Source organism: Manacus vitellinus, unplaced genomic scaffold, assembly GCF_001715985.3.
Source record: "Manacus vitellinus isolate BGI_N305 unplaced genomic scaffold, ASM171598v3 scaffold_2_pilon, whole genome shotgun sequence".
Taxonomy (NCBI): Eukaryota; Metazoa; Chordata; class Aves; order Passeriformes; family Pipridae; genus Manacus; species Manacus vitellinus.
In genome coordinates this window covers 37,689,054-37,713,137 of record NW_021940208.1, presented here as the reverse complement: position 1 = coordinate 37,713,137, position 24,084 = coordinate 37,689,054, and the positions used below count along the sequence as shown (strand labels likewise).

Genomic DNA, 24,084 nt, shown 5'->3' with positions numbered 1-24,084 from the left:
ATTAGAAGGATGTCATTTACAGGTGATTGATGAACACAGATGGTATAAAATGTTCTTTTATGTTATATAAATTCTATTTTTATAGTAAAGAGCAAAAGCATTTGCTCATAAATTAATATTATTTCTACCAAATTTAGAGATGAGAAGATGTCAGCTCTAAGTAAAAGAATCTTATTTTCCAGTGGCAAGTGTTTTGCTTTAGAAGTGTTCCATTCCTTTGAAAATGTCTTAAAGATTACAGGGAACAATGTGAAGCATAACATGTATTAAAATAACTATGTCATTACAAAGTATAACTGAACTATGACTTCAGTATGGTATTTACTTTCCATCAACTCATGCTTACTTGTTGTTACTGTCCAGGTTTTTTAGTAGAAGCTATTTTAGTGAAAATATCCCTCAGCTGTATACACATTCTTGTGTCAGCTTTGACGAGTCTCCGTGAGGAGTATTTGAGATTAATGTAGCGGTGTTTCTTCTGTCGAGATTGTGTAGATGCAGAATTGAAAAATGAATAAATGAATTGTAGCTAATGATATTCTGAGAATATCCAAACAACTGTTGTAGAGAAATGGAAGTTTGAGGGAATTGTTTTCACCAAGTTATAATACTTTATTGCATGCGGTCTTATGTTACAGGTTGCTGTTGAGGTCTTTGGCCTAGTACAACAGCTACTTCCTTCTGTGGCAGTTCTGAATCAGAAATATGCCCCTCCAGCTTTTAACCCAAATCAATCTACAGACAGCACCACTGGAAACCAACCAGAGCAAGGGCTTTCAGCTTGTACTACCTCCAATCACTATGCTGTTGTAGAAAGTGAGCACCCCTATAAACCTGCCTCTGTTACACACTATAAGGTGAGCACAATTTCTAAGTGCATGGACAATTTCTTAAAAACTTGATATGTAGGTTTTCTTGAGTCAGCATTTACTATCTGAAAAATTGTTACCATGGATGATAATTCATATTTCTAATATAGGAGAGAGTTTCCTATGTTATTGCAGTACTACTTCCTGGACAAAACTCTTTCTCCATTAAGTATAGTGGAAACTAGTGAAGTTTTAACTCCCTAACTCAGGTATATACTTTAAGTCCCTAAATTTGGTTAGTCTTAGATTTTCCTACTGTCATGCACAGTTTTTTTTCCTCTAACTGTACAGATTGTAGAAGTTCAAAGTCTTTATGTATACGTTATATAATCAAATATCAGACTTTCTTACCTAATGCTAAAACAGTGTTTTGTAAAAATATTTTATGTCAATTCTAGTTGAATTAATATTAATAAACATCAATATAGAAGGGATGGTTTTTTCTAGGTGAGTAAAGCTCTCAGGCGTAAATTACATGTCTGAGAGATAAATCCCTTATTTCTGTTATTGAAATAATGAACTCTGCAGTCACGTTGATACCACAACTCTAAATCCAGAGGTAGCAAACTTGTAATCAAGAGCCTGAAGAGGTCATTGGTTACTATTCCACTGTTCCACTTGCTTGTACTGTGAGATAGCAAGACATCCACTGCAGAAAATATAGTTTCCGTCTGATCATCCTGATGCAATAGTGCTTATTGTTGTCCTAAAGAGTTAAAACTAAAAGGAAACTAAATAAATATTACAAAAACCTTCAACAACACCCAAAACTTGGACATAATTAAACTATTGCTTTGTTTTAGGTGACTTTTCCTGAATGTGTCAGGTGGATAACAATAGAGTTTGACACTCAGTGTGGCACTGCTCAGTCAGAGGATGTTCTTCGTTTACTAATTCCTGTCAGAATTGCACAGAGCCTGGGATTTGGACCAAAGCATGCTTCTGTTCATGAAAACCTTAATTCATGGATAGAACTGAAAAAATTCTCTGGATCTTCAGGATGGCCTACCATGGTATTAGTATTGCCAGGTAATAAATAGATATTGCAATAATTATAGTAATGTGAGTTACTGAAATAATGAAACAAAAAGTTGTTTGCTAAGATAATTTTGCAGAAAAATCGAAGTTGAAGTGTCTTTATCCAAGCTGGCAATCTGATTATGTTTATGGTCGGTTTCTTGCTTGAAGTGTTTGTCTGCTTTTTTTCCCATGGTTTTAATTCACATGTTACATATAAAGCCTAGGTTTAATATATATGCACGTAGAAGAAACATGCCAAAAGAGGAGGAATACTTTATTTATTTATTTATTTTGTTTATGCTTTTACTTTTTTAAGGAAATGAAGCTCTTTTTTCCCTGGAGACTGCGTCAGACTATGTAAAAGATGAAAAAGCTTGTTTTTATGGTTTCAAATGTTATGCAATTGGGTATGAATTTAGTCCAGGATCTGATGAGGTAAGGAAAAAGTAAGATGGTTACAATTGCTACACCTAATTAATTTCTGCTATAAGGCTATTTTTTGAGGGTAAAAATATTTGTGTTTCCACTTCTGACTAAATAACATTAGCAAAGTGTTTTTAGATTAATTTTAAAAAGGTTTTAACATTTTTTGTTACAGATATCATTGATTTGGAATTCTTCAATCAGGATATTATTGGAATGACTTTTTCTTTGGTTTGTGGCAGTCTGCAAATAGCTAGTGTGGTTTTATCTTGTATGTCAGTGGGATGTAAGATTTCCTAAAATTCCCACCTACTGTTGCATCAGAAATCCAAAGTTTTGGGGCTTTCAGATACAAAGTGATCAGTATTTTACTGTCACTGCCAATTCAATGCCAAATTTTTATTATTTTTCCAGTGCTCAGTTATATCAGAACTCTCAGACTCCCTAGAAATACTGTGTACATTTAGACTACCTGAGATTTTAACCGGTGGTCTCCTTATCTTACCTTTAAGGACAAATTGTTTCCACCACTGTTTATTGCAAAGGGAAGATGAAATTTCTTCATGTCCTTGACCCAGTGCTTTCTTTTGGTTTACTTTAAGAGACTAGTGAAAATGCTTAATATGTTCTATAATAAATCCAGAAAAATAACTCTTCCCTTATCTTGGGAGTCACTGGGCCTGTTGCTTCACATGAACTTCACAAAGTCTGCATCTTGCTTACACTACAACCCTCACAGAAGATTTATGTCATCTTATTCCTGGATTTTGTTCAAGCTAAATCATGTCTTCAGGTTTTCAAAACGTGAAGTTCTTTGGAATTTCGTAATTTATCAGATAAGAAAACATACTGTAAGATTATTAGCTATGGTGGTCTCGTTTGCTTTCAGCAAAATCAGATCTATAAATTCTACAGATTATCTAACTATTGTGTGTTTGAATAATAATAATTTTTGCTTAAGCAGAAAAAAACATGCAGATGTTTGCATCATTCATTTTCTTTAAAGCATTTATGAACAAAGCTGCTGGGATGTCTTGACCTCTCAGTGCTAAAACATGCTAGCCAATATATTATCTCTATCCCCTAAAGAAAAACCTTAAGTAATTATTTTCAAACATACCTTTTTATAGCACTAACACTCTAAAGTTTTATATATAGAAAAGCAACTTTTATAGTGTGAAAACTACCTTGCATCTCAGGACTAAAAACACCATAAGTAACTTAAAGTGATTGGACAGACAGTGCAAGGTTCTCATTCTTTTCGCAACTTTGTGGTGAAATTTTCTGAACATTTTCCCGAAGTGTTACCAATTATCATATTCAGATATTCTTACTAGGCTACCAGAAGCATGATAACCCATTTATTAATGGTTTTACCAAATTATTCTAAAAATTTTGGTACTCTGTCCTATGTCACAGCAAAACATGACAGTATCTGTATGACAAGAAATTTATTGCTGAGAAACTTCAAGCTGGGACAAAAATATTTCTTAACATAAAGCATAGTTAGGGAAATGTATTCATTGTCCTATTTTCTGGGACACTAATTTTGAGAATTGTTTTAATTTTAAGGGTATTATTCAGCTGGAGAAAGAATTGGCAAATTTAGGAGGATCATGTGCAGCAGCTTTGATGAAGAAAGATCTAGCACTTCCTATTGGTAAGTCCTACTCAGAGGACATACTTCCTTACTTCATCATTGCCCATGTCAATGTTTTCTGAATTTACACTACATTTAAATAATATTGTTGCTTTTAGTTAGAGATAATAATACAAAATTGGTTCTTAAAACTAAATTAATCAAAAAAGATAATAAAGTGAGGGTGTTTTCTGCTTACACCTTTCCCTTCATGTGCATATGGGGAGGAGGGGAAACCTGGTCATTTAAATCTGAATGATTTAAATCCACAGGTAGTGTATCAGTGTATGAAATGTGTCTCACAGTTTCCTCGTGGTACTTCACAAATGTGCAGGTATCATCTTTGTGCTTCTCTTTCACCGTCTTTTCTCCCCACACTCCATACCTTTCTGAATGAAAAAAATACCTGCAGCATTGAATTGCAAAAGTTAAAATTACAGCTTAAAACTGGAAGTGACCCTTGCATCTATAAACCTTATAGCTAAAAATATTTCTAAATTATAGCTTTTTTTTACAATTAAAAAAGAAATTACATACTTTTACAGCAGATGCAGCAAATAAAGGTTCACAGTAACCCAAATGCAATTTAAAATGTAAGGAAAAGTAAGAGTTTATGAACAGTATTGCATATGAAGATTGAATTAGAACTTCTAATGTTGCAGCCATAGTTGGTGTAATATAATTTCCCCTAAATAGCATCCATATATAGGAAAAACAGGTTCATAATATATAATAGGATATCTTTTCGATAATTTAGATTTAGGAGTGCAAACAAGAGCTCTGGCACAGTTAATGAGACTGGAAGTGTGTATTAATGAGCCAGGAGAGCATTGGTCAGTGTACAGTTATAATCACTAAACCTGCTTTGAATTTTTTTATCCCAATGTTTTGCTTGTGTATTTGAATGCACAAATTTCTTACTTTATGTTGCAAGTAGGCACTTCAATTGCACTGGTAGATCTGTATTTCACTCTGAAAAGTACAGGCAATTCTATAGTTGAAACAGTGCCCTCATCTCGGCCTCCAAACTCCTTAGTTTTGTTGACTTCCCCAGCACCTTTTTGCTGCAATTGAAATGGTTCTCAAATATACTCTATTACTGACATTCCTAATCTGCAGAGCCCCCATTCCTAATCTACAGAGCCCTGTCATCTTTTTTGTGGAATAATGTCCTTTAAGAAAAGCCTATATAGAGTCATACAGTCAATAATCACATAAAAGACTTTCTTGTAATGCATACACACAGGAAGGCCCTTTTTAGTAGACTTTTCATAGTTTATTTTGTAATTTCTACAGCTTTATCTTTTTTTTCTGTGTGTGGATGTATGCAAGCTAAAGAAAGTAACCTAAGAAAAAGACTCACTCCATGAAATAAGTAGCAACTTAACTTGCATTGCCTCAACTTCGGCTTTTGGAACTTAGGTATCTGTAGCTAAGCTAGTAGCTCTAGCCTTCTTTTAATTTAGACATCTTCAGAGGATGGTTCATCTTGTCCTAAGATGAAGGTGTAAGAAAAATGAAAGTCATCACCCAAAGGATGCACCTGTTTTCCTTCATTTGCTGTAAAGCTATCTTGTAATACCTAAGTCAGAGCTCATTGTCTCATTCTTCTTTGCCCAAGAGCAGGTGAGGTAAATCCTGCTCCATTTCCCAGCTCCTCTTTAGACCTCTGGATCCAATTGAGTACTCATAAAACCTGGCAATTTTAATGAAGACAATAAGAAACTTCATGAACCTTCTGTCAAGGCAAATAGGATGATTGAACTGATTTTTATGGCTTGTTACTAGCATCCTTGTAGGATCCTTCTATCTTCAGCTTTATTTGCGTGATTTATCTTGGTGTATTGACTTTTGAGAGCTTGTCCTTTATAAAGAGGTATCTTACTTTTTCGTAATTGTTGTAGTGGGTATATTCAGTGTGCAAGTAGTCAAATATTTGTCTCAGTATTACTCTAGAACCATTAGGAAAAAAAAGTGTTTTGAAGAAGACCAGGAAGCTTTTAAGCTTTTTTTCTCCAAAGGAAGATAGACCAGAGAAGTGATTCCTTCATATATTAGGAAAACTATCTCTGAGAGTACACTCAAATACTGTTTGAGTTACCATGTTCAAAAAGTCACTCTTTCTCCTTGCCAGTTGTCCAAGACTTAAATTTAAGATACTTCTTAAATTTAAGAGACAGATCTGGTCTATGATCAAACTCTAACTTAAACAGCAGTGTGGAATTGATTCGTGTATTTAACATTATTTCTTAATTGTTTCAAATTGAGTAGAAATTGTTTCTGAGGGCAGAATTTTTATACATCCTTATTTCTTTGAATTTTAAAAATACCTCGAGACTTGATTCCTTCTTATATCTCTTTCTCTCTTCTGACTAGTAGAATTGCCTGACGTGTTTTTGAGAAAGAGTAGAAATATGGTAACCTTATCTGTTTTACTATTCTGTTAAAAGGCTGTGTTTGGCAATTCTGGTCAACGTGGAATCAGACTTTCAAGTTGTATTTGTGAGAAAGAAATATTGTGTAATAGTATGTATTTGGGTTTTAGCTTATAGGAGAAATCATAATTTACAAAATTGTATGAAGTTTATCAAGTTTTTAAATAATTTTACTTGGGTAAGCTCCTAAAAGGGAGCAGTTGGTCCTCCTTGGTACCGCTTCCTGGAAACTATTTTTACTTTCCAAAATCTTTTTCTGAATGTATCTATTTGCATCCAAAGATTTGCCATACATACTGTCTTGGAGATAAGAAGATAAGCACCAAATTTTTGTTGTACGTAATGTCTACTGTTCATTTGTGTGTGCACTGAACTACACAGTTCTGCATGTTTACTGTGTTACTTGAAAACATTAATATTTCAACTACTGGTTGAACATTGTGACATAGCATTATGCAAAGCTAAATTTTATCATGTAAAAAGCTTCACAAACCAGAATTGACTTTCATATTTTATTATATGTAGATAACTGTCAATATTACTGTTATATTTTTACAGCAGGTAATGAATTTGAAGAGGATCTTGAGATAGTTGAAGAGGCTGCCTTACAGGTAAACTGTGGCTTTTTATCCGTTGCTGCATACTTGATCACATAGTTGCACTGAAACTCTTTGACTGCTGTAGAAGAAAATAATTTATAAGGTTTTTACAATAGAATAGAATCTAACTTGTAATGAAACAGTTTATGAAAGTCTTACAGAAGTTTAGTGTTTCCATTAAATCTTTTTTTATAATAAATCTGTGTAGGAAAAAAAATGGATAAAATATCATATAGAAAGTTAGATGACAAAATATTTCAAAATATCTAAGTGTTTGGCATAAGTTGCACTATTTAACAAATTTTAAATGTTACCAAAATTAATCTGTCACATATCTTTGTAATTAGAGAAATAAAATAACTTTTTCAGTTGAGTGGTAATGTTAATCAAGTCCCAAATAATGTGATTGCAGTTGTTCTGGTTTGTTGATGGCATTTTGTTGGTTTTGATGGTAGCTAACGCTGGTCAGTAGCTCCCCATGTATAGCCTCAGCAGATGATGAACTACAAAAAAAGGAGTTTTCACGTTCTCTCTCGTTCCTAGTTATTTTCACAACAACTGTTTTGAAATTCGGTTATCACAGTACTTGGTGGAAAAAAGTATCAGTGCTACAGTCTGACACCACTGCATAGGCCTCAGATAACAGACTAGTAATAGAAATTGACTAGGAGGAATCAGATGTTCCTTGGAAGAAATATTTTTGTCATCAGTCTGTTCTTGGGCACACCATATTCTAGTTCAAAATTTGAGCTAGGAGTGTGCATGCAGTAAGAGATCTGCCTTTCTCTATGCTGTATTCCTGGCCTTTCATTTTCTTTTGAAACATACTCATTAGTCACATTTTGAGAACAGCTTTCTTCAGTCTTCTGCTCACAAATCAGCAGTTAAGGATATTTTTAACATGTTACTTTATTCTGTTCTCCAGAAATTCTCCCTCAACTCAAGGTCATTTAATATCTTTTGGCGTAAATTATTGGTTAATGAACTGGGCTATGACTTTTTTTTAAACTTTATCAGAGTTTATTCTTCTCCTCCTTGAATGGTTTTCAATGCCCAAAATGTCTGTACCAATGTCAGTGTTGTGTTATGGGAAAGTGTCAACATGTAAGTTAATGAAAAGCTGGCTTATGTCTCCATCCTTTCACCCCCAACCTCTACCAAAAAAACCAGGTGTGCAAATCTCACTCGGGCATTCTTGGGAAAGGCTTGGCACTATCTCACTCACCAACTATTCTGGAAGCTCTTGAAGGAAGTCTTCCACTGCAGGTGCAAAGCAATGAACAGTCATTTCTGGAGGATTTCATTGCTTGTGTACCAGGATCAAGTGGTGGACGACTTGCAAGGTAAAACTACACCATTGCTTGTGTATATGACTAGCTATAGAACTGTAATAGCTATTTTAAAATTTGTTAAATAAAACTGTATGACTGTATTGTTTCCATAAAACATGTATGTATTGAGACTTTCTCCATCTTGTCTTAGATGGAAGTCATATTTGTACAGAGTAAGAATTTCTTTTCGGGGGGCTATAAGAGATTTTAATCTTAGGTGGTTTTATTTGCCATAGGTGGCTTCAGCCAGATTCATATGCTGATCCTCAAAAGACATCATTGATTTTGAATAAGGATGACATTCGATGTGGTTGGCCAACTGTGATTACAGTACAAACAAAAGACCAGTATGGGGATGTTGTTCATGTTCCCAATATGAAGGTAATTATTGTAATATTGGCTGTTCATCTGCTTGATTGTGCTGTCTTTTAGTTTTTATTGTTGGTATTGCACAGAACACTCTTGTATAGAGCAGAAAGTGGCATTTGTAAATTCAGTGTAGTCAGACTTTTTTACCACTAAATCCACAAAATTATCGTATTCTGTTTTATGCCAGCACCATTTCATGCAATTTATACCTTGTCTGTAAAGAGCTACACATGTGTAATTGGGGAAATAATCAGTCATAAGTGGTGTTTGCTGGTGATGACATGTTAAGGTGACAAGAATCCATAGACTTTGTGACGGAAAAAAAGGAACCAGAAGCACATTGATGGACCATCTTATTTTATTTTAGACTAGAACAGTACTTTTCCCTTTTCTGTTTCTAATATTTGGAAGTTCCTGTAGTGTTTGCAATTAGTAAAAATAACTAGCAAAAAGTAGGGTTCTTGGATTTGCCTTCATGCTCTTCAGTTAATCACTGTCTTTTAATACAGGAAAGAAAGTGTTCTTGACAGCCTTAGGTAGAGTTAGAAGAACTTTGGACATTTTGGAGTAAAACCTGTGTATAGGCTGCTTGATTTAAAGTAGCAAAGCAATGCAAACAAAACAAATTAAACGCAAAATGGTTTTTTTGTAGTTCTAATAAATTAGGCTATTTCTGTGTTTTAAAGTTGATTGTTACTGTGAGATAGTTCAAGCCCTAAAGTAGATGAAGTACCATTTACAAAAGCATGATTCTTTTGATAAAAAAAAAGCTCTCAAATTTATTCTTCGCATATGATGTTATAATTGAGTTACCTTACAGTGAACTGTAAACTTAATAATAAAACAGGGGTTCTACAACAGTAGCACAAGAATCATCTTAGTCACAAAAACAGCTTGAGTGAAACTTGTATGTGTGGTTACTGACTTAAATTTGTGACAGAGGAAGTGGGAAACTCTTAAGTAGTGATTTTATCATATCAATCAGGAAAAAGATATGTCAAAATGTTAGCAAATCTAGGATGAGTAACACATAAACTTAAAAACTTATTTTCCAGGTAGTCTACCTGTTTTTCCTCAGAAAGCTGTGTAAAGTAGTACATTACCTTCAGTAATGGAGGTCTGTGGTACCTCTGGGGAAAAAAATCAGTTAAAATATGCATTGAAGAGCACAGTGTAAATGTACAGTGCTGATGTAGTAAGACAGCAGAGCAAGGCAAAATCCATTTTGGCCACTGGTGATCCAGATCTTTCAGTCCCTGATGATTCCCTCTGAAACCTGTGCACTCATTCAGAAGGCTCTCTTTCTGCTTTGTAGCATTTTCTGTTGTGGGAAAACTTCACCATGCATACCAGGCTATGTGCTCCTTCCCAGGGAGTGCTGTGGGACTGGCAGAACTCCAACCCTTACTGATAGTGTGCCAAATCAGTTGGGTGCTTCTCTCCTGTACACTGACATTTTTCGGAGATGCTGTGCTTGGCTTTGCACATGGTTAAGAATAGATACATTGGGTTTTTACACAGCTGGATTTACAGTGAGTGCTATAAGCACTGTACTGTATCAACTGGAAAATAATGTGTTTTCTCTCTAAATCATGTTCTCTATTCCACATCATATTGCAGGTAGAAGTCAAAGCTATTCCCGTTTCGCAGAAAAAAACATCCTTGCAACAAGAACAAGTTAAAAAGGTACAGCGGATACCAGGGAGTCCTGCAACAGCTGCTTCCCCTAGCAGCGATATGACCTTTGGAGGACTTCCTTCACCAAAGCTTGATTCTTCCTACGAGCCAATGATAGTAAAAGAAGCTCGATATATTGCTATTACAATGATGAAGGTAAATTACTGTCATTTTAGCAATATAACTATAAAATTCAGCAGTCAAAGTGTGTAAAAGTATGTGACATAGAAGGAAAGAATTATATTTAATTTTGGTCACAATCTGAAAATACATTGGTTACAAATTATTCTGATTATATTTAAGTTCAACATAAAATTAGGTACATCAAAAGAACCAGTTGCCTAAACTCTAATGCAGTTAGGCTGAATTAGCATTCAAAATAAAAGTTGTCTTTGATTTTGATTCAACTGCTTAACAAATTAGACTGAGTCACTCAGGAGAAATAAATTAGCTGTTGAAATGGTGGAGAGGAAGTCAAGCCAGTGTGTCCGTATAGAGCTGGAGTGTTGCAGTGAATCCATATTAAAAACTAGAACTGGTAAACATAGGAAAATATCAGAGCTCAGCATAGTAAAAAGGTCATAGAAATGATTTGTGTATCAATACATAACTATTAGGCAGCGTCTCATGAAATGAGCCAGTGTCAAACAGATCAGCTCAGAGATGTTTCCAGAACAGTTTTTAAAGAGATGACAGCTAGTGTTGATTTCATTATATTATAGCACATGCATATATGTAACATGTATTGACCCAGTTAAGAGATGTGACATAATGTGTACAACTAGTAGTTGGACAGCTTAATGAGACATGATTAATCAGGAGTTTGAGAAGAATAATACTTAGTATAATCAGTATGAATTTATGGGGGGGCGGAACCACCAAAGTAGCATCTTTTAGAGGGTACAGGGTCGTTTTTTGGCAAAGGATAGTGCTGCAGTACCTCTTTGTAAGCAGTGCAGCTTGTCCTAATGGATCAATGAAAGAACTACTGAATCAACGTAGTGCACAACAGATGGTTTAAAAACTCGTTAAATCACATGCCTGAAAAAATATTTACAACCAGGGAGTGTATATAAAGGATATAAGGGTGACTTTGTTGGTTTGGGTTTTTTTTTTTGGACTACTGCAAAGATCACTTCTTGCCTTGATGCTACTTGCCACTTTATAAAGTAACTTGAGGCAGGGCAGAAATACATTATTTATTCTAAGTTATGACTGAGATTTCTGACAACCATTGTCCACAGGAACCTTCTGCTTCTTTTCCAGTAAGAGGTGTCAAATCTGTTCACGCAACTCTGAGGGTGGTATATCTTGTAATGCAATTGGATACTGTGGAATAAATGATGGTGGTGCGAGCGCAGGGTGTTCAAAAATTCTTTTTAGATTTGACAGATCCTTTGAGTGATGAATGCTTCATATTAGATTATTAGTGTGTAATGTTTTTTAATTGATTTGGGCCAAGTTAAAATGAAAATGCAAGTATTCCTTTAAAGTCCTCTTAGTAGATAATAACAGTATGCATCTTCATAAAGCTAAAAGTAAAAAGTAAAGGACTACACCAAGGTAAAATACAAAAAGTATCTCTCTTCTTGTTGAGACATGCTTGATTTCCATGTTAAATGCCTTTTCAGGGAATCTTTCCAAGGTTCCTTTCAGATTAGGTCCTTTCTATTAAAAATTTCAACTTTATGAATTCAAGACAGGGTCAATATTCTTTTCTACTCCCCCCCCTCTTTACTAAGCACACTCATTTGAGTGTAAAATATAGATGTCCCCGATCTTTATACCAGCCCGCATGTTGTATCAGTACTTGATACATCTAAATATGATTATAAAATGTAGTTTTTCACTTCATGACAATAAATTATGACATGTTTGGGGGACTGATACCCAAAACTACGTCCTTGTATAGACACCCAAAGTGGCTCATCTGCATGTATGTTCAAATGTTCTTATCGTACCTTTTGTTGGTTTTGATTTAACACGGGAATCTGGTAACTCAGCAACTGTTGCACCCTGGAGAGATTCTTGCTGAGGGACTTTTGGCACTTCTAGGACTGCTATTATTTACTTATGGGGCTTTTCAGAGCAGTGATTTCATAAGAAGCTGTGGAAGTGAACCATGTCTTTTTTGTAGTGGAAATCGATGGAAGGATCACCTCAATATAGAGGGGGTTTCTTCTTCACTTGAAAGAAAGAAATTCCACTAATAAATCCACTGGGCTGTTTTGCAGTTTTTGACCCACAGCATGTTTGCTTTCTTACCTTCACATGGTCTTCAATGTACTACCTGAATTCAAAACCTTTTCGTACAAGTGAGATTAGAAGAGATTCAAAGACTTGACTGTGAGCAGAGGCATTTTGTTAGCAGTAACTGTCTTTAGTATCTAGATAATGGCTCTTTAAAGAGAAAGTATACTCTTTTCATGTATGTGTATATATTTCTGTGTTTCGGAATTTGTTTCTGATTCCCTTATAAATGCTTCTGGTGAGTGTAAAGTTAGATTAATGTATTCTTTGAGAAAATGCTCGGCTTTTTTTTATTCAAGACAGTAGTATAACTGATTTTATGTTTGAATTCAATCTGTTTATAGGCATATGAAAATTATTCCTTTGAAGAACTACGCTTTGCTTCACCAACACCAAAGAGGTAAAAATTAAAGAATTTCTTTTTGATGGGGACTTAAATTAACATGTCCTGTCACTTCTGTTTACACCCCCCCCCCAAGCTGTGACTGACAGGTAGAAACAAAAAAGTCAAGTATTATTATATATTTTCTTACATTTAGTGATTTATTATTTCTTAATTGTTCTAATATTGATTTCTTATTTGTATTGTTTACTCTCTGGATGTGTTCTTTACTGGAAATAAATGTGGCATGGAGAGTTACATTTTCATATGAAATAATAGGAAGTTAGTACATTGAAAAGGAAAAAATTGTATTTGGATGATCTGATAGGAAAAAAAAAAAGTTAATTTTCCAAACTCAGCATTACAGATGATCTCCAAGAAAACAGTAACTGTTTAATGATTTTAATTGTTTTGTTTGTGCCTAGACCCAGTGAAAACATGTTGATCAGAGTCAATAATGATGGTACATACTGTGCGAACTGGACTCCTGGAGCTGTTGGTCTCTATACCATTCATGTTACTATAGATGGCATTGAAATAGGTACTTGATTTTCACTATATTTAAGCATAGATTTATATAATATCCACTTTGTATACTGATAAATTTATGTCCTGGTCCTCATAAGGTTTAATATTATAGTTCATAGCAAAACTTAGCAACCAGGTTTTGGTTCAGAAACCTTCTATGTAAATCCCTGTTCTTTGTCAAAGGGTAAAAAAGACCACAGTTGTTCTCACAAATCATGTATTTATAATGTGTTTAGACTACCAGATTGACAGATTCTCTTATTCTCAACCCTCCGTGTTGAAAAAAAAATGTCTTGCTTTAGCTGAAAGTGACAGAGATGTATAGTTAAAGGGGAAAAAAAACTAGGCCAGCCTTGAAGAACCTGAGGAAAGGGGAAACTGTTCATGACAATGCAGGAATAAATATTTTCATTTCTTCTGTGGAAAATTGAGAAAATGTGGTCTTAACTGAGACTCTACTTGAAGTCTTAATTATTTGTACTAATTTTTAAATTATTTTGGTTCCTTCCTTGCTCAAAATTTTTTAGTTATCTTGCTAGTCCTAGACTACACTAGACTACACTGTGAGATATTATGTGGAAAGAGTGTACCTCCAAAAAACACTCTATGTTGAAGCTCTCATGTTAGTCATACTGGTGGGATGGTGAAGATGGTAGTAGAAACATTGAAAGCATTGTAGTTAGGCCCCAATCTGATGGGAGGGTTTGAGTGAATTCATCAGCAATTCCTCTTTTTCAATACTGTACACCACCTTTTGTAAACACATAATGATACTCATAAATACAAATAGGTATAATTCACATAGAATTAGAGTGAGATGCTATTTAATATGTTAACTACAGAAGATAAGATGTATAAAATATAATTATTAATGGTTATCTTTGTTCCTCAAACAGGAACATTTGCCTTCATAGGAGCCTCCAGTGCACTCAATTATATTTTTTCCAGTGTTGGTAATTAAAGGTGCTGACTGTTTATAGGCCTTGTCTGGCTTGGCTTTTCAGGCTCTTAAGTTTCTCACATGTTGCAGTTAGCATCTGCAGCAGCACAGCATACATAACCAGAAGCTTTCACTTGCACTCCTCAAACGTTAAACTCTCTGTTCACCACTCCTTGAAAGTTACATCTCTGTAAATTTCCACAAATGAAAATACAAATGTTCAGAAAGTAATACCTTGCACCATGAAGCAACTGCAAGTGTTGTTTATGGCAGAGAGATAAGTGGTGATTTTGTCTACTCTGAGTTGTAGCACAGATAAACTGTAGTTACTGTTTAACTGATATATCCCCTTATATTTCTTTTTTTAAAACTTAGTCTTTGTTTGATTATAGATGCTGGACTAGAAGTGAAAGTAAAAGATCCTCCGAAGGGAATGATACCACCTGGAACTCAACTTATTAAACCAAAAGCAGAGCCTCAGCCAAACAAGGTTTGGAGAACTGGAAAAAAAAACCAAAAACAAAACCAAACAAAAACCACAAAGCCAGATAGTTATATTTGGGTGGAATTGGGTGGGGGTTTACTATCTTTTAATATATACTTTATCATGTATTAATTAATGGTGCAGGACTTGAGGATATTTGCAGATCACTTTAATATGCTAAATGGAATGAAATTAATATACTGGATAAAAGGAAGCATATTCATTCCGTTTTCTTTCTGTCTATCCATGAATGAAATGGTTAAAAGCTCCACAGAAACTACCTTCATCTCAGCTTATTACACAAACATTGAACAGTTATTATTAAAGCCACAAACTGAATTCTGCACTATTTTTCTTTTATATTTTACTATGAAATTAATTGCACAAAGGCTTTACAAAGATTTTGCTTGTTTTGTCTTAAGGATCTTCAGTCAATACTAAATCCATAAGGAGTTTCTTTAGTGATATTTCCCTTTCTTAGAATGATGGGATTTTGTTTTTAAAAGGTATGCTTTCTGTAGCTTTTGACTTCCCCATTTCACCTTATTGCACCTTATCATTCCATCCTGAAGGACTAAAATAGACAAAAGTAATGAAAACACGCCAAAATGTGTGGCAGTGCTATAAGGAAAATGCCCAGGTGAGGGAACCACCTTGCACTTCCTTTAGATGCAAAGGAAGGGATATTAAATGAGGCGCTGAATGTTTTTTTCATGGAATAAACTTGTATGAAAAAGATGTGCAATTCTGAAATATCAGAAGGTTGTCCTTCCCTGTCTTATTACAATTGGGAATGGGGTTAAGGAATACATGGTTACCAAAAGGATCAGGTGTTTGACAAATTCTTATCTATACAACACATCCTGATTTTTTTTTTTCCCAGCTTTTAGAGTAATCTAGAGGCAGTAACTTTGTTGTATGGTTCCCCAGTCCATAAATGCATCCAGCATCTGATTCTGCTACTAACAAGATTCTTTTTCCTTGCAGCTACACCTCAAAATAAAAATAATAAATGTACTTTTAGTTTGCTTGTGATGTTTTATCCCTCACTGCAACTATTTTTATTTTCTCCACAAGAAGCTACTTTTAGACTTCCTCCCTTCTCTTGGAAGGAAGACTTCCTGGTTAGTTCATTGTCTTCATTAAAACTCCCAATTCCTACCAAGGGAGATTTATCTCACATGACTTAATGATAGCTCTATCCAAGCAGATCATCATGTGTTGTTTGCTGTTACCAAGTTGAGGGACATCTGGTTTGAGATGAGATAAACTGCTGGATGGAAGTTCTGTTGTTCTTTTCAGTTATTATAGTGGAAATTGCAGTGACTGGTTCACACATAGTAACTCCATGTTGTCTGTCAAGTAACAGTCTTCGTGAGACTTAAAAGAACTTTGACCAAAGTTAGTCTCTGGTGTTCTGAGACATTACCCAGTGTTTAATTCTTTCCCTATGTTGTTCTGCTTGTATGCCTTGTTTCTTGTTTCAAATTGTTATCTCTTTGAAAAAGGAGCCATCCTTGTCCTGTATATAGTGTCTGTAGAGCCTGCTGCAAAATTAAACTAGACCTTTCATGGTGAATCATATAATCACTCTTCTTTCTTCTGTGCCATAATAAATTACGAAACAAACCAGATTAAGGTAATTCTTTGTGTATGAACAGCAGTATTATAAATAATACGGAAAGGTAATAATTGCACTGTGCTCTGTGTTTCTCAATCCAAGAATGCAGATTAGACATGTATCAGTCAAAGACAGCCCAATACACCAAATCTTGTTTCACTGAGAAAAAGGGCTTAGTTGAGTTCTAAAAGCTTCTTCATCATCTTTGTCAGCCTGAAATTTCAGACAGTGATAACCAAAGTTTATTCTCAGTGGTGATCTGTTTTCAACTAGAAGCACCAAAATATTTTCATTGAGGCAGTGGAATGTTCCAAGTTTTTAGTCAAACCTTACTGGAATCACAAGTTGAAAAAGGGTACTATATTACAATTTTATATTTGTATTCTTCTTTTTCTGGTATTTGAAGTCAGGTGCAAATTGCTTTTTCTGTCCATCCAAGTTAGTAAAGGGAAGATTATGATAGTGATCTGTATTCAACCTGGGGTATGTGACCCAGGTTGGCTCCTCACTGGCTGTGAAGCCTAAATTAACTAATTTGCAGGAAACTCCATTCTGCATCCTATTGAGGAAGACATTATCTTTCAAGCTATGTAATGTAATTCATTGTAATTGGAACCAACTAGAAGAAAGCAGTCCTAATTTAACTGAATTTGAAGGTGATCCCTAAACAGTTTCTAGTTGTAGGTTGCAGTTTTCTGACAACTAGTTAGCTACTGCAAAGGGGGAAAATGTTTTTTCCAGGCCTGTGCAGTCTCAAAATCTTGAGTGTGAGTTAAGGATTTTAATCCAGGTTATAGCAAACTGTCATAAGATTTTTGGAAGTAACATTTTGGATTGATAATGCAAGGACTCCTAATTTGTAAGGCTTTGTTTATAGGCTTCTCTATATTGAGAATGCTGTCAGCGATGATTCAGCCTTGTACTTTTACAAGGATCTTGGAAGTCTTAGTTTTGTCTGTTGAGAGAATCTAAATATTTTGAGTAAGAGGATTTTTAATAAGCAAAACATTTGAAATCCTTTACATGCTTCTGGTTTTTTTGTTTTGTTGGTTTTGTTTTTTGGTGGTTTGGGTTTTTTTTTTAATTAACCTTAGAATAAATACCATTTCTTAAAATAAAAAATTTCTTTAAGGAAAAAAATAATTCATGCACTTAGCTGTTATCTTTCATTATCTTTCACTGAGTTTATTCCTTACATATAAGTCTGTGCTTCATGTTAAGGATTAAGTTCATACTTCCATTGATACTTTTATTAGTTTTACTTGTAGAGTTTTTGAAAATAACCTTCCAAGAAAATATATATGCTTTATACCATATGCGTAAAATATATGCACCTCTTAAAACAAGAGACCAAAAGCATGGCTTACATTTGTTCTTTATGAGACAGGTGCATTCATACACCTGAATGGTGAAAAAATTAAAGTGCATAACAACTGGGAGATTTTGGGGGGTTGTAGTAAGTTAAACTGATAATAAGGAGCCTCTGCTCTAGCCTTTCTGTGGAAAAAGGAGAAACTATTGAAATAGCTATTCGAAAATTAAAGAAATAGATCTGTTCTTTTTCTATATTAAAATGTCTAGTTAAACTCTTTAGCTAAGGAAAAGATCCACATTTTGGTCAAAAAGTTGACTAAAGAGAATATTACATAGCGCAAGTGAGAATGGTAATCCCAGGCTGATCAGTTAGGAGGTATATTAAGTTTGAAAAGGCAAATCCATTGAAACTTGCACGAATTAATAAAATGTGTGTGTTAAAGGCTCAGGAGCCTGTACTGATCATTGTAGGGAATATCAGAAATATTTCCAAGACTGAATCAATGTCTATGTTTACATTTAGGGTTTTTTTTTAACACTATGATTTTATTGGTTATAGTAAAAAAGTGAAGTTATACACAGCAGCCATGGGAAACTAGCAACAAACTGTAACTCTTATGACTGCCATCTTGTCACTGGAATTTCAGAATCTGTTAAACCTATTTCTTTTTACTCTGAGAGCTCTGTTCCAAATTTTTTCTTCCTTACTGTCTTTCTTTGCTTCTCTTAGGTTCGCAAATTTGTGGCCAAGGACAGTGCAGGGCTTCGTATCCGTAGCCACCCTTCCCTTCAGAGTGAGCAAATAGGCATAGTGAAAGTCAATGGATCCATCACTTTCATTGACGAGGTAATCAATAAGACATTTCTACTGAAAAGTGGGCTAAGATGTAAAGTTAATTAATGCAAATAATGGGGGTTTTTCCATGTTTAGATGTTGACATATACAACCTAAGAGCATAAATTGCAAAAATCTGAATTTACTAATTTAGTTTTTCAAGCTGTCATTTTCTTTTAATTTACTTACTTCAAAACCTATGTAACAAACATTTGAGATTCTGATACAAGAAAAAGAAGTTTTTAGAGTTCATCCTATAATAATATCTCTTAAAATTTAGCTTTTCATGACTTACTATTTTAACTCTACACAAAAATTCAGATGTAGCTGTCCTTTTCGTTACATCTGTAACTTACAGATTTGAAGGATCACTAGTGTGTTAGACTCCTGTGCATGTATTTTTCTTACAATATAATTTCACATACAAAGAATATTTTTGCAATTTACGGAGTTATATCAGCAGTGAAAAAATGGGAAGTGGGGTATTTATGAAGCTTATAAAGGCTTGACTTTCTTTCCTCTTCTCTCTCAAAGAAATTCCTATTACTGCATGATTGGATTTAAATTTATCTTCACAGCTTTACTTCTATAAAGATATACCTGTCATTGCTTTGAAATTCTGATTCCTCTTTACTTCTACTTATATTCTATCAGCATAGTAAAGGTGGTTGCTTCTTTGCTGCTATTATCTGTCTCTCTGAAGTCTGTTAATCCTTGCTAGCTGCAGAAGTTACAGGAGGGCATGGCTCCTTTTTGTTGCTTGTTTCCCATAGATCCACAATGATGATGGTGTTTGGCTGAGGCTGAATGATGAGACAATAAAGAAGTATGTTCCTAACATGAATGGTTACACTGAAGCCTGGTGTCTGTCTTTTAACCAACATCTTGGCAAGAGCCTTCTGGTACCTGTTGACGTAAGTAAAAGGTGCCTTTGAAAAATATCCAAAAGTACACTCTATCCTCATTACAAGACTTTCTTTAATTAAGGCTGCAAATAAGTCCTGAGGTAAACAATATTTTAGTTATCAAATATAACCTTAAATGTTTTTGGAGTTTTGAGGGCTGTTATGTAATGAGGGTGGAGTGTAGAAAGGTACGAGGCTTATGTTGAAGCCTCTCTTCCTAGACGAGAAACAGAAGTGCAAGGACTGCTGTAATAAAAATAGAATAGTATTAGTTTGTGGTCTGCACCAGGTGTTTCTAATGCTAGATTGCATTTTCTGTAAAGTGGTCCACTGGGGCCATGATTTCAGAAGAGACTTGTAGCCTATAGTGAATCAGTATAATTGAGACTTTTTTTAAAAAATACAAACCTGAAAAGTTCTTTAGACTCTGGGTTTTCTGTATATTTTTTGTGAGTTTTACACCTGAATCCTCAAGTTATCAATTTTTTCGCTAGCCAGAGAATCCCATAGCTTTAAGACTGAGTAAAAAATTGAATTTATAGTAAGAGTAAGCCTAATTTATTTGAATAACTTTTATGGTGATCACCATCACTACAATTTAAACATTACAGCTTTTCTGGAAACAAGACACTTTTTTTTTTTTTAAATGCAAAGGACAGAAAGAGAAAACTATTAGCCAAACCAGTGTTTATTAAAAAATTTATGAAAGTGCAGGCCTTTCTGGCTCATCTGTTTTCATGCATTCCCCAGAGTGGGCAGTACCTTGATTTCTTCTAGGCACAGTGTGAGAACCAGATCTAATTGCAAATACTGCTTTTTAGTTTTGATCTTATATAAGGTATATATATAGGTCTTATATAAGGTAACTGCTGTTGCAGTTGAAGATAGTTAACAAATGTTTCGTGAAATTAAACACTTCCAGCCAGTAATATCATCCTGTTGATGTTTTTTGGTTACAGAAGAAAGAACTGAGATATTCCCAGTTCCAGTGAAACTGGGCTATTTGCTAGTAGCCAAATCTAGAAATTCAGAAACCCCTGTGGCTGCAGCTTGTGTTCTGACACACGCTGTTATGTGATGTGAATAGGTCTTCTTCCTGTTCACCTTCTTGACTGTAAATTATTTGTTGATATATTTCTATTTGGAGATTTCTTTCAATAGAATTCTTGTTTGGAGGATTACTTTGTTATTGCATATGGGAAGCATATTATTTTTGCACTCGGGTGTCAGTCACTCAAATATGCCTGTTGTCACGCTGTGTATCTAGTTTACTCTAGAATATATGAGAACGTGGGTAAAAAATAAACTTTGCTTAAAATCTTGCCTGCATTTTTGTCTTAAAAAATTGCTACAGTGTACTTTCATGAAATGTTAATGTTTTTATGCAACAGTTGAATTTTAACAGTTCACCCATGATAAAAGTGAATTCACGTTGACTAAGTAATTAACTTCTGTAAGTCTGGATGGGTATTATATTCTGCTAGACTTTTTTTTAGTTGTTTGGGGTTTTTTTAGTTTAGTTATTTTTAATACATTTTTATGTGTTGAAGGGAGTGCTTTTGAGCTCAGCAGTTGTGTCTCTGGTTAGCAAGACCTTATTGGCTGGCATGTTTTATATAGCTCTAGCATTCACTTAGTTCCAGAGGAGAGCATATGCTGTGCTACTCTGAGAAAAGCCTGAAGGAAAATGGATGTGATAAATAACTGAACATTCAATCTTGATAATATAATCTTGAGGATTAAAATTTCATTTGAGTAAGTAGGTCAGGTACAATCAAATGTGAAAGACAGTATTCGATTTTCAAACATTTCACTCTCTACCTCTGTAAAGTTCAGATAAAATATTATCTCTTTCCTTAAACACTGCTATGAATTATTTTTAGACCATTCAATCTATTAAAATCTATTAGATTTGCTTAAGTTTCTTTTAAGTAACAGTTACATTACATCTTGAATAACACAAATCACGTGCTTTCTTAGCTTCTGATCAGTAAGCAGCACTCAACAACAGCAACTCAACAGCACTCAACTGTTCTAACAATGAAGGAATGTGCAAGAGATGTGTTTTAGCTAGTTTCAGATGGAAAGTGTCTTTGCACAGCTCTCATATTTTCAAATTTGAAAAAAGTTGAAAATATTAAAAAAAATTTTTTTCTCTGAACTGTCCAAAAAAAGGGCTGTTTGCAATCAGATTTCATCACTACAGTCCTCTAGAGGTGAATGACTCATGTGGCAAAAGATGTTCAATTAAATAATAAATGCTGAAGGTTCATTAGATAAAAATTGTGATACTATCCGTATCTGCTCATCTTGTTCTCTTGATCTGGGTAACTGAATGACATAATGAGCAGAATGTAATAAAAAAAAAATATATGTTAACGTAGAAGATTTTTTTGAATGCAAACTGTTTGACCAGTAGTGGCTTAAGAATAATGCTAGAGAAAGTCTCTCGTGTGACTGAAAATACAAATGGAAGATCAATTGGCTGAATTAGTCATGGTATTCCCTGTTTAAATAGATATCACATTACTTTTATTAGGTTCCATTTTTATTCAAGTCACGAGTGTGCAGACTTGTCAACTCCAATTACATTGCTCTGTCACATTTAAATATGCAGGCCTTTTATAATCATCCCTTAAGTAAGTAAAATCTCTCCGTATGTTTTGTAAAATATGTGGAAAAGTGTATTTTTAAAAGAAAGTTTTAATTATTCTGTTTCATCACTGAATTGAACAGTAAACAAAAAACAGTAGGTTTTTAGCAGTGTTAATTTTGGCCTCTTCTTGACATATATATTATATCTACATTTTATGTAGATTTATTGGCATTAACTAAAATAAAACAAACACTGGATGTTGTGAATTTCACAACTATACTGTTTCTGTATATTTTTTTCAGAACTATTATATTTAAAGATAAATGATTATAGGAAAACAGAGATCCATGGTAGTTACCAATGTTTTATTTATTTGAGCATTGGTCATTTACCTTCTTAGAAAAATCTTCAGAGTCAGTGCTCTTCTTTTATTGGTCTTGTCCTTTCACAAGGAACTACTATATAGCCTCTGATCTGAAATAGTGCATCCAATCCATTGTAGGTAACACAGTTATAAAACTGAATTTAATAGATTGTGATTTTGGATAAGCTGCTTTCATCTCTGGTAGTTATTTTTCCCGCTGTCTTATGCCATTCAGTTAACTGTTTTTGAAAAAATACTTGTTAAGTTCCTTCTGCTGACAGTTATGTATTCATGCTTACACATGGTACTTAGTGGAAAGGATATAAAAGGATGCACACTGGGCAGAAGTAGACTTTTATCTTGGTTAAGCTCTGGAACTTGACTTTTAAAAAATCATATACTAAGGAAGTTTTTGTTACTTCATTTTAAGTGTAAAACTTCATAAGAAGGAATGCTGTATGCTGACGCCCAGTTACATTATTACATTCCCCAACCACCATAGGCAGTCAGGATTGAGAAACTGAAAGCTTTTCAAACTGTTATTGCAGTGGAAGAAGGAGCCAAAACTAGTATGTAGGCTACAGTTTTTGATCCAGAACCTCAGAGAGCTGAATGTTCTGTGGAAATATTGAAGGACATTTGCAAGAGATTTCTACCATTGTTTTGAGCACAATGGAAGGCAATTGGAGAGTAAGACTATGTTGGGTAAAATGTCAAGGTGGTTGTTTAAAATATAATACTGAGATTTTAAATGCTTCCTAATGGTCTGGGTTTTGGTATCAAAACAAAGTAATTTTTTAAGTGGGGTTTTTTGTTGTTTTTTTCTGAAACATTAAAGTTTATTGGAAGAAGTATGACTTCCTGAAATTAGTTTTAGTTCTTGGAATGGAAAGTTTGAAATGGGAAGAATAAACTAAATCTACAGATGGTAGCAGAAGGACTAAATATTAAGCTTTTCTGTTGTCATTTCTAATCTATTCATCTAAACTGGTATACAGTGTTCTAATAGCCAGGAGATTCTCAAGTTCCTAGAGCAAAGGAGAGTTTCTAGTTTGATCTTTTTGGTGCTGGTAAGATGACATGGTCCCCCTTCACTGCTGTTGGTTTCCCTTGCGTGTTTTACACATAGAGATTTATGATGTAGAAAAATAGGTCTTTGAAATTATTTAAATAATTTAGGTATGGATAGTCCATGTTTCCCTGTGCAGTAGAATTCCCTCAGAAAATAGGAGATACGCTGCAAAGTAATACATCAGGCAGTTTAAGTATGTTGGATGCCTATGAAGTACACTTTCATGTAAATGCAGACTTTTTTATAGTTGTCATAGTTTTATGTCAAATTGGTGAGCCTGTACTCTGCCAATATTCCTATCTAATACCCTCCTCACCTTCCCCAAAACATACCACTAGTGTATTGGTACCTCCTTCAATTTTGGCAAAAAGTACTCTATTCTGGAGAAATGCTGGTGTTTTGACAATTCTTTTTTGTCAAAATGGCAAATC

At 34.4% G+C, this 24,084-nt stretch overlaps 1 protein-coding gene across 1 annotated transcript in view; it reads left to right on the top strand.

The window, feature by feature from the left end:
* Positions 1–24,084, top strand: part of MYCBP2 (MYC binding protein 2) — a 155,987-nt gene that overhangs the window by 77,929 nt on the left and 53,974 nt on the right. Inside the window, exons 39-51 of the mRNA XM_018070965.1 lie at positions 639–857; positions 1,673–1,898; positions 2,206–2,324; positions 3,885–3,972; positions 6,948–6,997; positions 8,156–8,328; positions 8,553–8,697; positions 10,306–10,518; positions 12,957–13,012; positions 13,420–13,535; positions 14,855–14,952; positions 18,612–18,728; positions 19,490–19,630. Of these exons, the coding sequence (XP_017926454.1) occupies positions 639–857; positions 1,673–1,898; positions 2,206–2,324; positions 3,885–3,972; positions 6,948–6,997; positions 8,156–8,328; positions 8,553–8,697; positions 10,306–10,518; positions 12,957–13,012; positions 13,420–13,535; positions 14,855–14,952; positions 18,612–18,728; positions 19,490–19,630 (1,761 nt within the window). The remainder of the gene's footprint in view (positions 1–638; positions 858–1,672; positions 1,899–2,205; positions 2,325–3,884; positions 3,973–6,947; positions 6,998–8,155; positions 8,329–8,552; positions 8,698–10,305; positions 10,519–12,956; positions 13,013–13,419; positions 13,536–14,854; positions 14,953–18,611; positions 18,729–19,489; positions 19,631–24,084) is intronic.